This window comes from Sparus aurata, chromosome 17, assembly GCF_900880675.1.
Source record: "Sparus aurata chromosome 17, fSpaAur1.1, whole genome shotgun sequence".
NCBI lineage: Eukaryota > Metazoa > Chordata > Actinopteri > Spariformes > Sparidae > Sparus > Sparus aurata.
In genome coordinates, this window is record NC_044203.1 from 26,128,534 (window position 1) to 26,142,240 (window position 13,707).

At 38.4% G+C, this 13,707-nt stretch overlaps 1 protein-coding gene across 2 annotated transcripts; it reads right to left on the reverse strand.

Annotated features, from left to right (window-relative positions):
- Positions 1-2,192: 2,192 nt before the first annotated feature.
- LOC115566629 (meprin A subunit beta-like) lies at positions 2,193-10,515 on the reverse strand. 2 transcript variants are annotated; one of them, XM_030392511.1, is made up of 16 exons: positions 10,395-10,515; positions 10,197-10,278; positions 9,642-9,660; positions 9,512-9,550; positions 9,374-9,402; positions 9,206-9,290; positions 8,719-8,836; positions 7,749-7,927; positions 7,115-7,333; positions 5,458-5,622; positions 5,005-5,235; positions 3,962-4,411; positions 3,427-3,600; positions 3,209-3,314; positions 3,019-3,084; positions 2,193-2,883 (listed from the first exon to the last, which is right to left on the reverse strand). In XM_030392511.1, exons 2-16 carry the CDS (start codon positions 10,257-10,259, stop codon positions 2,805-2,807), a joined length of 2,022 nt encoding a protein of 673 aa, XP_030248371.1. In that variant the 5' UTR covers positions 10,260-10,278; positions 10,395-10,515; the 3' UTR covers positions 2,193-2,804. The 2 variants fall into 2 exon arrangements, with proteins under 2 accessions (XP_030248371.1, XP_030248370.1); XM_030392510.1 differs by lacking the exon at positions 10,395-10,515 and having other exon boundaries at positions 10,197-10,364.
- Positions 10,516-13,707: the final 3,192 nt, after the last annotated feature.

The following is a 13,707-nucleotide window of genomic DNA, read 5'->3' on the forward strand; positions in this document are numbered from 1 at the left end:
GTGGTTACAGTAATACTCACGATAGCGAATATCGCCTTACGATGTGGCAGTCGAGCTACGTAGCTTGTGGTAAATCTAGCTTGTTAGCCTGTATGCTAACTCCAGTGTTTAGCTCTGTCTTTATGGCTACTGGTGTCTTTCAAGTGGCCAGGCAGTTAAAATATTAGTTTTTGTCCTGTGCTCTAAAGTGGTTGAATTAGTTTCGAGAAGTAATGTTACTTATGCTGCCAAAAGGCAGCATGGCAAAAATGTTGCACCGGGTAATGATTAGCTGGTTAATCCGTCTACAGCAATGTGAAGAATATTGTTTGTTACTCCGGATATCTACATTGACTTGGCATGATGCACTCGTCATTGTAATTTAGTTGTATTGCTCAGAAATAGAACCCCCTTTGCTCTACTGAACAGAACAATGGCCAAGTGTCATGGAGGAGAAAACACACACAAATTAAAACAATATAAATGCAACTTTAGTCCGAAAATATCACCAGATAAATCTGAGGGATCGTGGGCTGATTATGGGAGAGGAAAGAAGCAAAAACAAGCTCTGGTACATGCATTTGTATTCAATAATTTATTTTACTTTCCTCAAACCTTTTTTGTCTTTCTGTGAAATATTTGATAACTTTACCTAGAACAGAAGTCCACATAACATGTTTAAATGCTTGGAAACAGTCTATTTAGTATTGAAAAAATGACCCTAACCCTAACTCCATGATCAAAGTGATGACTAAATAAACATTGGTTAATTTTTTTAAATTCAATATTTTCTGTCTGGAATAGAGTAGAAGTACAAAGCAAATTACAAATACTTCAAAAGTGTCCTTAAGTTAATCTACTTATAAACTCTTTACTAGTAGGAGTAAGTAAGGTTTTTAAAGATTCATTTTCCCCCCTCACTTTGCAAAATAATCCATTTAGAAATCCAATTACCATGGACTGTTATATGCACTAGTATGATGGTTCAAATCAAATCAATTTTATTTCTATAGCCCAAAATCACAATCACATTGCCTCAGTGGGCTTTACAATCTGTACAGTGAACAACATCCTCTGTCCTTAGACCCTCGATTCGAGTGAGGAAAAACTTCACATGTTGATGGAAAAAAACCCTTTTAACAGGGTAAAAAAAAACAATGGAAGAAACCTCAGGAAGAGCCACAGAGGAGGGATCCCTCTTCCAGGACGGACAGACATGCAATAGATGTTGCGTGTACAGAAAAGAGCAACAATTCACAGTTTACAAGGTACATCAACAGAAAGTCTGATACAAGTTATGCAACGTTAGTGGAACCAGGAGACGACCAAGCAGGACGAGGCATCACCAAGCGGAGCCCGAGCCAGACGACCTCCTGTCCACCATGTTGACCTGGAAGAGGGCAGGCCACACAAGATCATTAGTAATAGACAGAGAGAGGCATCAAGATTTACAGAATTAAAGATATGAGGAGATAGTGAAGCAGAGGAGAGCAATGATCCAGCAGAGCCCGGGATGTGACGATCCAGATCAGTCAGTATTTCAAGGCAGCTGGAGCCCGGAAATGGTAGATGGTCCCAGGGGGCCGTGGTCCATCAGAAGGGAGCCTGAAAGAAAGAGGGGAGGAGGAGAAAGTGAAGGAGGAGAGAGAAGAGGAGGGGAGGAGAAAGCTATAGAGAGTGACACAGCTTGCAGCTTGTGGGAACAGAAAACAAAAACAAAGGTTAGAGAAATGCAATGGTCTGATCATCTTTCTTCAGGACATGTCATGGAGGGGATTCTCTTAAATGGCTGCTGTTAGATTTACATAACGTAATCAAACAACGTAGTTTATGTCAGCACTGGAGGCTCAACCAGTCCTGTGGAGGAGCACAGAGATCTCTGGCTTCTTATCTGGATGGTGACTCAGTGCTTATCATGTTGAAATGCTTTTTGTCAGTGGATGATTCACTTCAGTTGGTGTTTGTGTCAAGAAACTGGAGCTACGAGGCTGTCATGGCAATTTCTTGTCAATTCTGCTCTGGCACGACTGTCTCCTACATGCCTTTGTACAATACATTTGATTGGCATGAGGCTGTGAGATTCTTCGGGGGGGTGACACATTTTTTGGTTGTTGTGTATTATTATTATTATGTCATGTTGTTGATTGATTGGTTTCAGACTGTTGTTGTGAAGTCAATAACTGTAGGTCACATCAAGTACAAAGAACAAAAGCTGCTTGGAAAAAGATTTATTTGAAAGTTTCAGAAGATGTTTATACTAGAAGATCCCAGAAAATAGTGTACAACTTCCTAAAGATGTATCCTTCCAACAATCTTAAATACTAACCCTGCCGTTGTAGGCTTTTTCTTTATTTTTTAAATAAGCTTCTCCTGTGAGTCAAGAATCACTGTACAGGTAAAGCTAAGACACTACACAAAACACTGAAAACCACCAGTATCTATGTGTTCTTGATACACAAAAATGGGGGCGGACTGCAACCCTTCCTATCTTGAAGCCAGTTACAAAAGCAACACTTTTTTCATTTCTTCAAATCACAAAAAAAGGTACCATTTTGAGATGAAGCCACAAAACAAAATATGAATACTAACATGTATAGTCACAACACCAAATCCACCAACCAGGATATCACCTGTATTTATTTAAATATCATACATCTCATTCTTTACCCATTGCACCACACTTAACATAATAGCTAATATAAGCAGTGAGAAAGCAAAAACAGGCTTAACAAAATAGTTTAAATCCCTGAATTACTCAGCCATTGGCAAACATGCTGGCCCTGTCCTTTTGCAGAGCTGAGATGCCCCTGGCAGGAGGTCACATGTCAAGGTGTCATCAGCATCGATGCCAGCAGGAAGGTGAGGATGGGAGATGCAAGCAAACCAGGAGAGAAGCCAAAAATGCTGCAGCAAGAGCAGATTTTGGGTCAAATTAAATCACAAACTGTGATTTGAAAAAATGGCTCTACAGTTGTCTTTTACAAACTAGATTTTCAAGAAATCACTGTGAGAATAAAATGCATGAGTAAATCTGATCACCTGTCATCGCCCTCTGTTGTTGCTGTTGTTCTTGTTGGCGGAGAAGGACCAGAGGTGGGTCCTATCCTGTAAAATGCATAGCATCATTTGACAGATGTATTTAAGTCTAATCTCAATGCTAAATTGGGCATTTTCATATAAATTTTCTATTAAAATGAGAAGCTGTTAATCTGATAACTAAATGTCCTACCTTTGCGAGCATGGCCCTTTATTCAGATCTCTCTGAGGATGTCTAATCTCCACTGGTCCCACTTTAGGACATGGTAGAGCACTCCCGTTAAGCAGAGGAGTGAGATCTAGAAAAAGCGTAACGTTTCAGGATTGTTCTACATCCAATCTTCCACTTTGGTGTAAATAGATTTGTGAAGAAGAAGTTGCAGTCAAGTTTTGCAGTAAAAATCTGCTCACCGTGGAAGCTGAAGACAAAAACAACACTCCCTCCCTTGATGAACTGTCTTGATCTCATTTCTTCCACATCTGTAAAAAAATTTCTGCCACTTGTGGGTCCGGCAAAGATGGTCTCATTATTCTCATCAACAAACGGAGTTCCGACATCACGAGGGTTGCCCCAGCGAAAGGTTCCTGTTGACAGAAAGCGTTTAGAACATCAGGTTAGATAACCGGAGAGGAATACTGTGAATCCATAATGTGCTAAAGTGGTGACGATTACTTCCTTAATGTGTCTTTTTTCCGATTAATGGAAAGAAAGTGTCTAAAATACACATTTGGGTGTTTATGTCAGCTCAGAAAGCGCAAATTCTATAAATGTATGCAAATTAGTGCATGTTTTACCAGATATTTCTGATCTGAACATTTAAATATGACGGAAAATATCAGAAAACTGTCTTATGCTGTATGTAATCAACGGTCGAAGTTTCACAGTGATATCTACTCATTAAAAATCTTGTCCTATTTACCTGTTGTGTTCCCCCCGTAAACTTACCATTGGAGATCATGGATAGGTCAGTTGTGATACTCCTTTGCTTGGACATGTGCTGCTGGATGTTGGGGGTCTGATCCAGCATCTGGAAAGTCACCTGCCTCTGTGGGCAAGGCCACTGCAGCTGGTTGTCATTTTTACCAGACAAGAGTTGCACAAAGACTCCGACAAAAGTCTTGTACAGCTTAATCCCAACCCTATAAGCATAGCCCCCTGTGGAGTACTGCCGTGGGCTGACTATGGTGGTTCCAGATTTACTAGTGTTCAAAAGTTTCTCAAAATCATCAAACTGCATGGTTACGTGTGGACATTCGACCTCGGACAGATTGATGTCATCGATTGAGAAGCCTCCTGAAGAGCTTCCTGCTCCTTTACGAGCCTCAAACTCCACCTGGAAGTGCTTGGTTGCATTGAGTGAAACGTGATGGAGCTGCCAGTGGGATGTTCGTGGACCTGAAGTAAGAGTTTTGTGATGACTTATTTGCATTACATGTATATCAAGGGCTGCATGTGTTGCTTTCAAACATTCACAGTTCATCAGAGTGTTTAGGCCAGATGATACAGGCAAAAAAGTTTTTCTTCATGCACAGGTCAATTTTAAGATTTTGGGCTGTTTCACTTCCGTAACTTGGCTTGTAAACATCCAAAGTACATATAAAAGACGATAGTTAAGGTCTTTGAATGTGGGGTGGTATTAGGTACCTATCCCTAGCCAGTAGTAGAGCCAAAGGAAAAGGCAGTTTGAAAGTGTTCATGCTGCTTCATAATAAAAGCTTTTAAATGACGGAATAATGAGGGAAGAAGTTATAGGAACACCGCAAGCTGCTTGGCTAGCTGAGCAAACTAGCTAATGGCAGCTACATTTAGCAGTGGTTAGGGGTTACACTGGCAAAATGCCAGTGTATTCAATAGGTGGCCAATTCCTACATATTGCACCTTTAAACATAGTCCTAACATTTCAGGAAAACAGCCTTAATCTCAGTAAGATTTTATGCCTTAAATCCCATATATAACAGATAACAATCAAACAGCAAGCTTCACATTACCAGTGATCTGTCCAACGAGGCGGAGGGATCCCTGGGTGTCCCATTCATCTCTGAACTCTCTCAGCCAGATGTTCAGTATGTCCGACTCGTTCCCGCTGTGGTGATAGTAGAACTGGAGACACTGGGTGTGACATTCCCTGTTGGAGCTCATCCTTTTGGTCTCGAGCCAGGCTGAGTCACCCTCCTTACCCGATGCTGTGCTAGCATGCATGAATGAACTTGTATTTGGACCTGGAATGTTGTCCAAAATGATTGTTATGAATGTCAGACAGACCTGTGAACATATCTGCTTATAAGGTACATACAATTTTTCAAAAGGCATTTATCCTGCTTAGTTTAACTTCTTGGCAAAAATCAGTGCAAATATGGAAATTCATTGTTTTGGGCTTTTAATGGGCTTTTTAAAGACGACAAGTAATGAGGAGAAACTTTTTTGAAATGTTGAAAACTCACCCTGATGAGTACTGTTGCCACTGGGCAGACTGGTGTGGTCAGAGCTAGGACCCCCATCAGCACGAGTTACCATTTCCCAGCTGCTGCCACTCTGTGAACAGTTACTCATGTGACACTTGGTCCCGTTAGAAAAGCCGCAGTACATCTTGAATGCAATGGTTGAGTCTTCAGAGGACACAGGAATGAGGATCATTAATTGACATGTGGATATCAAATGTGCAAAGTGTGAAACCTTCTCAATCTATTTACGACTATAAAAGGTAAATCAGTAGATGGTGATGGAGATAGCAATTTAATTGGATCCTTATTATAATTTGATTGTTTCATTAGCTTTCAATGTGTTATAGGCTTGATTTCATGCAATCTCATACATGCCTCACAATCAAACTGAATCATTTCCACCTCTTTGGTTTCAGCTAATGAGTAACATCTAATCAATCGCTCTTTTTTGGTATTACTGAGAAGCCGTTTGCTGCTGAAACTGTATCCATCAGCACAGTGTCCTTCTTATATGCTATATTTTTAGGTATTGTTGGTTTTAGATGTGGACCCACTTCCTCTGAAATGGAAAGACTCATTCTAAGGTAACAAAAACACAATGGTTCCACTGATTGAACACCAATTAAAACATCTTAAGAAGATGCTATTTAATTTCTGCCACTAAATGCTACACAATGGACCTTGTAAGAGGGGGTTGGATCTCCAGCAAAAGCTTCATTGCTGTATTGATTCTTTAATGTTGAACAGCAGAGCCTTTTTTCTGCCACTTCAATGATTTGTCATGAATTACCAATACATTAACAGGAATGTATTTGCTATTTTATTGGCTTTGACCAGTTCACAGACAACCAGCAGAGAAGCCAGGAAAGTTACTGGACCCAACCGAGAAATAGTCTGGCCAGTAACTATCTTCAAAATTGAACATTGATTCTTTGGTGTATGGATTAAACAAAGAAGATATGATTAGGGAACTTAGGAGGTGCTGGTAGACGCATTGCTTTTCAGTTTGACACAGCTAGACGAGACGTTTCCACTTGTTTAGGGGCTAAAGTGATAGTGATCTTCTCATCTAAATCGCCACTAGGAAGCTCCTTGCTTTTGGTTTTATTTCTAAAAGCAAGGAGCTATTTTCCCAATTCCTTTAGAAAAGTTCTGCTCCTGAGTTTCTGCCACCCAGGAACTATTTTGATTAGCTGAATGTTTATTATTAGCAACAGCATTGCTTATTTGCTCACACTCTTCAGACCATTAAATTACCTGTGTTTGTTTCCTGACTAGGAACTCTTGTGACCTAGGCAAAAACTATTGGGAACGAGGTCAGACTGGAACAAACCATGTGACTTGCTGCTGTTTGCTGTTTGTCTCTTACCAGCAGACAATGTTAGCTTCAGTTAACCATGACCACGCTCCTTCCATAACCCCAACCCAGTAGTCTCCTAAACCTGCTTCAAATCTTATCAACAGAGATGGCTGATTGGATTATAGTCACAGAAATACTTTTTATAGAAGCCATTTGTGTCAATTCTGTGAAGCACCAACAAACCTGTCATGTCCTCCTTTTGGGCAGAAAACACACATATTTGTCCTTTTGAACAGATTTTACTCACTGAAACAAACAATACCAAAAATTCCTAAAACTTGCTCTCAAAGCACTTACTGCATTTGTAGAGGCGGTTCAGCTCCAAAACATCCCTGGGACTCATTTCCAGTCTCTGACCAATAACATCCTGGAAAGACGGATCTTTGGTGATGATTGTTCTCTCACTGCCATTGCTGAATGCATATTGGCTGTAGTGCATCACTGACCAGAAGTCATATGGGACTCCGTTGGTGGTGCTTCTGCTCTTGTCAACAAGTTTAAAATTCCTCTCACGACCTAGATGACATAAAAGCAACCATCAGTTACAGTATATGGTATTGATAAACCTTGGCAGCAGCTGGTTAGAGCCTAATTCACTAATCATTGATTATACAATAAAATATAACTCAACCTATCAATTAAAACATTATGAAAATGGATGAAGGGAATCATGTACACGTTGATCTCTTGTGTGGCCAAATGATGCAAGCTGTATTAATACTTTAATTCACCATTAATAAGTCATTTGTATATAATTTGATACATTTGTTAATACTTTTGGTAATCCTGCTTTTAATTTAAACATCTACTAAATAGATGATATGTTTATGTATTTCTTGTGATTAATTGATTTATTTTCAACCCTCTTTAGGTGCTTTGTACACATTGACATTGACAAACAGGAATATTATAATTTAAGTCTTAATGAAACCTTCTCTGATGTTCTCGAATACAATCGTCACAAAGTCATCTCTGTCGTATCTGGACTGCTCATGGTAAAAGCCAAGAGCGTGGAGGAACTCGTGTTCAACGGTGGAAATTTCATCACAGAATCTCCCGATGGAGAGGTCCTGTCCGTTGGGTATTTGTTTACCAACATATGAAAAACATCTAAAACGAAGAAGCACTCATCAGTAACAGTCACATTGATATGTTTATGTCACTGACCTGAACAGGGCCCTCATTTATCAAATCATGTGTAGAGCAAAATCACACTGTGCTAGAACCGTGATTGACATAGACATTGAAGATTTAACCTAGAGGAAAGTAAATTGCAATATATAGAAACTTGAAGTTTGAACTTTTCTGCAGTTTCACGGAAGGTCATCTGTAGCTGTGTTTATTTAAACTAGAACAGGCAATTTAACCAAACACAATGTTTTCCAAACCCTAACCAAGTGGGTTTTGTGCCTAAACACTTTCCAGGGCATAAGCACAGTGTTGTGACAAAAGACATATTTAAACTTTAACCAAAAACCGCTAAAACTTGCAACATATAGAACCGTACAGTTTTAACCCAACAATTGGGTTGTAAATTCTCTTGTAAAGGCAAAAGTTCAGTCTACAAGCAATGGAAAACAAAAAAATAATAATTTCTTGTAGCATTAATCAGCTCAAATCATTGTCACCTGCCTGTCAGCAGGTAGCAGAGAAAAAACACTAGATGGGAATCACAGTCCTCCAAAAAAAAAGTTTTGAAGAAATTCTGTAACAATTTGTCAAGATGTTAAAGACTCAAACCTTGCATTTTACAAGAGAATTAAACTGTTTATTTGCAGCCTAACATTGAGCAGACATTTCTCCTTTCTGCCCAACACACACCTCTGAAAGTCTTAAGAGCTCTGATGCACAGTTAGTTGAAAAACCTGGAAAATAGGACAAATAAAAAAGACAATACATACCCGCTTAACTTTTTGACAGAAATATAATAATCCTCAGAGTCCTTTGGCTTGAAGTCAATGCATGTCTTCAACCTGAACTGTTCCATGGCTTTTAGGGTAACTCCTTTAGCATTCATCTCTTCCATTTTTCATTGGAATTGTGTAACAGGGAAAAACAAAGAAATTACCATTTAAATGCATTTCATAAATTAGGAAATCTTGCTTTTGTACATCATTCTGTTGTTATCTAGATCCTCAGATGAAGGGGAGGGGCTATTTCGTACCCCTGGATGTTGACCTGAGAACTAATTTGGAGAGACTTTATTCGCTACAATGTAACACTGGTTTTGCTGGATGCTGCTGCAAAATCCAGGTGTACAGTTATACAACTTATTCCACCAACCTCACTAAGCGGTACGAACAACTTGGAGGACATGTCCAACAGGTCTACTCCTCCTTAACATGTAGAGATAATCCTCATTATTATTCAGTAAACATTTCTATTTACCAAGGTCGTCATCCAGAACATATGGTACCGGGGACGTCCATAGGTCATTCTGATCAACAATGGCACTCCTTTGCAGGTTCGGTGGCTAAGATTTCAAAAAATGTATTCAGTGACACAAAACATTGACACATACATTTTAATAGTTTACTACAAAAATGCAAAAATCACCTCCAGAATATCATCAGGTAATGATGACTCTAGGGTAGAGCATAAACAAGAAATCATTAATGTTACTAACAAATATGAAGTTGACAAAACAATTTCATCACAAGGACCATTTAATGATATGAGGATGTTTAAACTTACCGTTGTTTACATCTGTGATGTCCTTTTCTCCACCGATTTCTACAAAAACAAATTAGTATCATGATTCAATAAAAATAATTGTGTTAAATTAACTTTAATAAAATAATGAATATTAAATATCACAACTTACCCCCTATCTCTAGTTCATCCTGTGAAAACAATCACATTTGATCAAATCACCAATGATGTAATTCTTAGATAACATTTATAACATGAAATGCAAGAAACAACACGATCATATTCTATCTGACTTTTTTTTTTTTTTTTTAAATTACTTTGGTGTACAAGTAAAATCCTCAAATTTGAAATTTAATGTCAGATGATTTCAACTGTGCCCATGACTTCCACAGTATTTTAAATGTATATAACATAGCCTTCAGTCTAAAATACAGAATATTTAATTAATTAATTACTTAGATAATCCTAATCTCTTATTGATTAATTCAAATGTAAATGTTACAGTAGCACAAAGAATAACAGAAAGAACAGAAATAGTACAGATGTATAAAAAGTACAGAAAATAAACGAATCAAAGTGAATCCAACAAGGGTAGAATAAAATATAAACAGAACTAAAAATTACAGACCAATTCATTGATTAGAAGATCAGTGTTAGTTTTCTCTGATTGCAGCATTAAATACATGGTAATATTTTAGAAAATACAGCAACTTAAATAAACTCTTACTGGATTTATGGTGAACGCTGATGAAACGGCCAAGTTCACAACAATAAAAATGAGGCCCCTCATTCTTGTTGCGTGGCCCAAACTGAAATCACACAACATAGATCCAAGAAGAAGCACAGAAAATCCAAAGATAGATATGTTGTTATTACTGAAATACAACAACGCTACTGTACATTTAGCGTTATGAAGATTTCTCACCTGTAACCTTGTGCCAGCCTCACTGTCTGCACGCGAGAGACTCCGTGACGGATGGGTTTTAAGGAGGTATGTAAAACAGGTTTGAAACCTTTGCAAGCATTGTAGGTAGACCATGGGAATGCACACAAGATAATTCTTGAAAAAACTGAGCTATTGTTCTGCTTGCGTTCATGTCAAAAACAAAATGCTGTCTCATCATCACACTGACTGTCAGAAACCTTGACGTGGCAAATCTTTATCAGATTCAGATGAAATGCACACAAAGGTTAGTCATGACTGTCACACAACTATCCCACGCTCCAGGTCTATTGAGGATGTTATTTATCAAAGTAAAATAATTACTGTAGCAATGACGCTAAACTAAATCCTGCAGTCCCTGTTGTTGATCTTTTGATTTGATATACATTTTATTTGTTCATCATTTTCACCAGCAGAAGGCCTTTAAACACCAGGGTAAACTCTTAGTATCAGCACCATCAGTATACTTAAAAAGTTATGTGCTAAAACTTTTGGAGTAGGATCAAAAGTTTTTACCTTAAAATATCAGCTTCAGTACCATGTTGATGGTACAGTGTCTTGTAACAGGGTGAATGGTGTTTCAATCACTTGTTTCTGCACTGTGTAACTTCAGTGAGATGGCAGGATCACAGCGTTACATACAGTCAGGGTTCGTACGGGTGCTTGAAATCCGTGAAAGTGCTTGAATTTCAATGTTGTGTTTTCAAGGTCTGAAAAGTGCTTGGATTTTAGTTTAGGTGCTTGAAAGTGCTTGACATTATAACTCTGTTTCTTTCACAAAATTGAGATCATATTTGATAGTTTGCTTATAACAAGGAGAAATAAAATCAGTAAGAGAACCGTATGTGGAGATGTTTCCTCCTTGACTCCGCTTTTCCTCTCTGCGACCTGCCGGTCTGTGTGTGACCCCGCCCCCTTCGAAGAGAGACGGCAGGAGATGACAGAATTGCCGGGAGGCTGCTGTGTTAACGAGCACTGGCTTGAAAATGATAACTACAAACTATGGTTAAAATAAGGACCAAATCAAAGAGTGGCATCATGCAAAGTCTGCAAAAACGATTTGCAGATTTGTGCAATGGGAGAGTCTGCGCTCCAGTCACATGAAATGTAAGTTAACTTAAGACTTTGACTAACTAAGGCCAACACTCCACGTTAACACTTTGTTTATGCTAACCGCTAACGTTTGCCAAATTAGCGTTTTTAGAGACTAAATTATATAAAATGTAGGGTTGTCGAAGTTAACATGTTAACTACAGACTGCAGAAAAAACGTACGCGTTAACGCATGTGATTAATATATTAATATGGAAACCATAATAAGCTAAAGAATAATTAACCCACCGTTAATCACGTTACGTGACCTCTTTAGGTTAGCGCTTGATTGTCTGTATGCAGTCTGTGGCCTGTGTGTCGTCACACATGCAGCCTGGTAGCAATAGAGAAGGATGGCTGAGGAGAAGGAGTGGAAGTGTGAAAAGGGAATGTTCACTTTTCTCCACTTTTCATTACTTACTTCTATTAAAGTAAAATTTGATGGAAGCCAAGACTTCTTACAGATAGGTGACACATTTTGACAGTGTTGGGCAAGTTACTCCAAACATGTATTGCATTATTTATTTATTACTTGTTACTGTCATTTCAGTGACTTTATTACATTATAATATTAGCCTACTGTATTTGAATTGTAAGGCATTACACTAATATTGCATTACTTTTAAGTTATTTTCACCCAAATTCACAACCACCAACACTAAAAACAACAGTTTTTGAAAGGGCTGGTCGTGCTGAACATTAATTGCAGTGTTAAAATTGAAACATTTGGGGTGCACTACCTGTTGCAGTCCCATGAGAAGATTTACACTTAAAAATCAATATGTGTCAAATCTTTTTGTATGTCAACACCTTGATTTCTATTAATATTAGGGAAAGCTGATTGCACCATACATTTTCTAAAAGCTTGTGTCCTCTAGATTTGATTAAACATGCATAATGCATGGACATGTCCCACATTCCTCTAGGACAGTACAGATTCCTATAATGCATCTACATTGTATTGAACCTTTTTGAAACACACACATTGATTTTCAATGTAGCTTAAATCTGTTCATGGGGCAGAAACTGGTCATTCATCCCAAATGTTTGATGTTAATACTCAAATTCAGTTTGGGCAGACCTTTCAGAAACAGTTGGTTTCGTGTGTGTGTGTGTGTGTGTTTGGGGTGGGGGTGGGGATGGGGGGTAGCCTACATTGGAAGGCCCTTTAGCGAATGTTTATTGTGTTTAACAGAAGTGTTAATGTTAAGTGTATGTTTTTATTTGGATACAGACTGACGTGAAGCAGACTGACGTTATGTCGATGTTCTGGTGGCTATTTATCTTATTGTCAGTAGCCTAGTAGCACTAACCTGTTGAGGCAATGATAACTTACCTTGTCATTGCTAGCCTGTAGATGGGGATCTTGCTCACAATTTCTCTAAAAGATGGAGAATCCACTGTTGAACGTGGCAGCATATCTTCAACGACATACTCTGCCACAGTCTCCTCAGTTCTCGAGGTTCAAGCACTGCAGAACGGGAGAAAGTTTTTGCTGCTTAGTTTTTTCTCCACTCTCATCCTCAGTTTGCTTTCTTTTGGTTACTAGATTAATGTTAGTGTGGAATCGCTCTAGATGTTTCGTTAAATTACTTAAAAATTGCTATTTCGCGAGGTAGAGAGATCTTTTGGTTTCACACACAAAGTGCATTTAACTATAATGTTCTTCACATCCTTGTCGCTGATGAACTGAAAATAATGAGCGTATGTCCATCTCGTGAACGTAGAGTCCAACTTGTCTGCTGCTGCAGTCGTCTTCTCCTCAATCAATAGTTCTCTTCAATAACAGGAAGTAAACATTTGCGCAGATTTTTTCTCCCCTGCTAATCTCGCGGTGTTGGCAAATTTGTATAAAAACAACACACCACTTAATTTTGGGTGCAACGTGCATTACTGAGATTTGTACCGAGGAAAATATTAACATTTTTTTTTTGTAATGCCTTACATTACTGCATTACAGCAAAAAGTAATGCATTACAGTAATTGCATTACTTTTGTAATGTGTTACACCCGACACTGCATTTTGAAACATAAAAATGTATGTTAAAAAAGAAAATTACAGGGTGCTCTCAGGTCTCTCTTTGTCTCGGTGCAAGTGTGCCTGAAGAACACCAAGTGGCTTCCCTCTGTTTTTGGATAAAACTTTGTGTTCACCTTTAATTTCTAAACTTTTTGCTGTTATGAAACATAATTTTAGATGTTTT

What these genes read in the sequence shown, in the direction of transcription:
- LOC115566629 (XM_030392510.1), bottom strand. Translation starts at nt 10,295, where the DNA reads ATGTTGTGTGATTTCAGTTTGGGCCACGCAACAAGAATGAGGGGCCTC. An exon ending in AAAGGGCCATGCTCGCAAAG is followed by an intron (nt 3,085 to 3,208) that starts GTAGGACATTTA and finishes TGCATTTTACAG; the next exon opens with GATAGGACCCACCTCTGGTC. An exon ending in ACAACAGAGGGCGATGACAG is followed by an intron (nt 2,884 to 3,018) that starts GTGATCAGATTT and finishes CTCTTGCTGCAG; the next exon opens with CATTTTTGGCTTCTCTCCTG.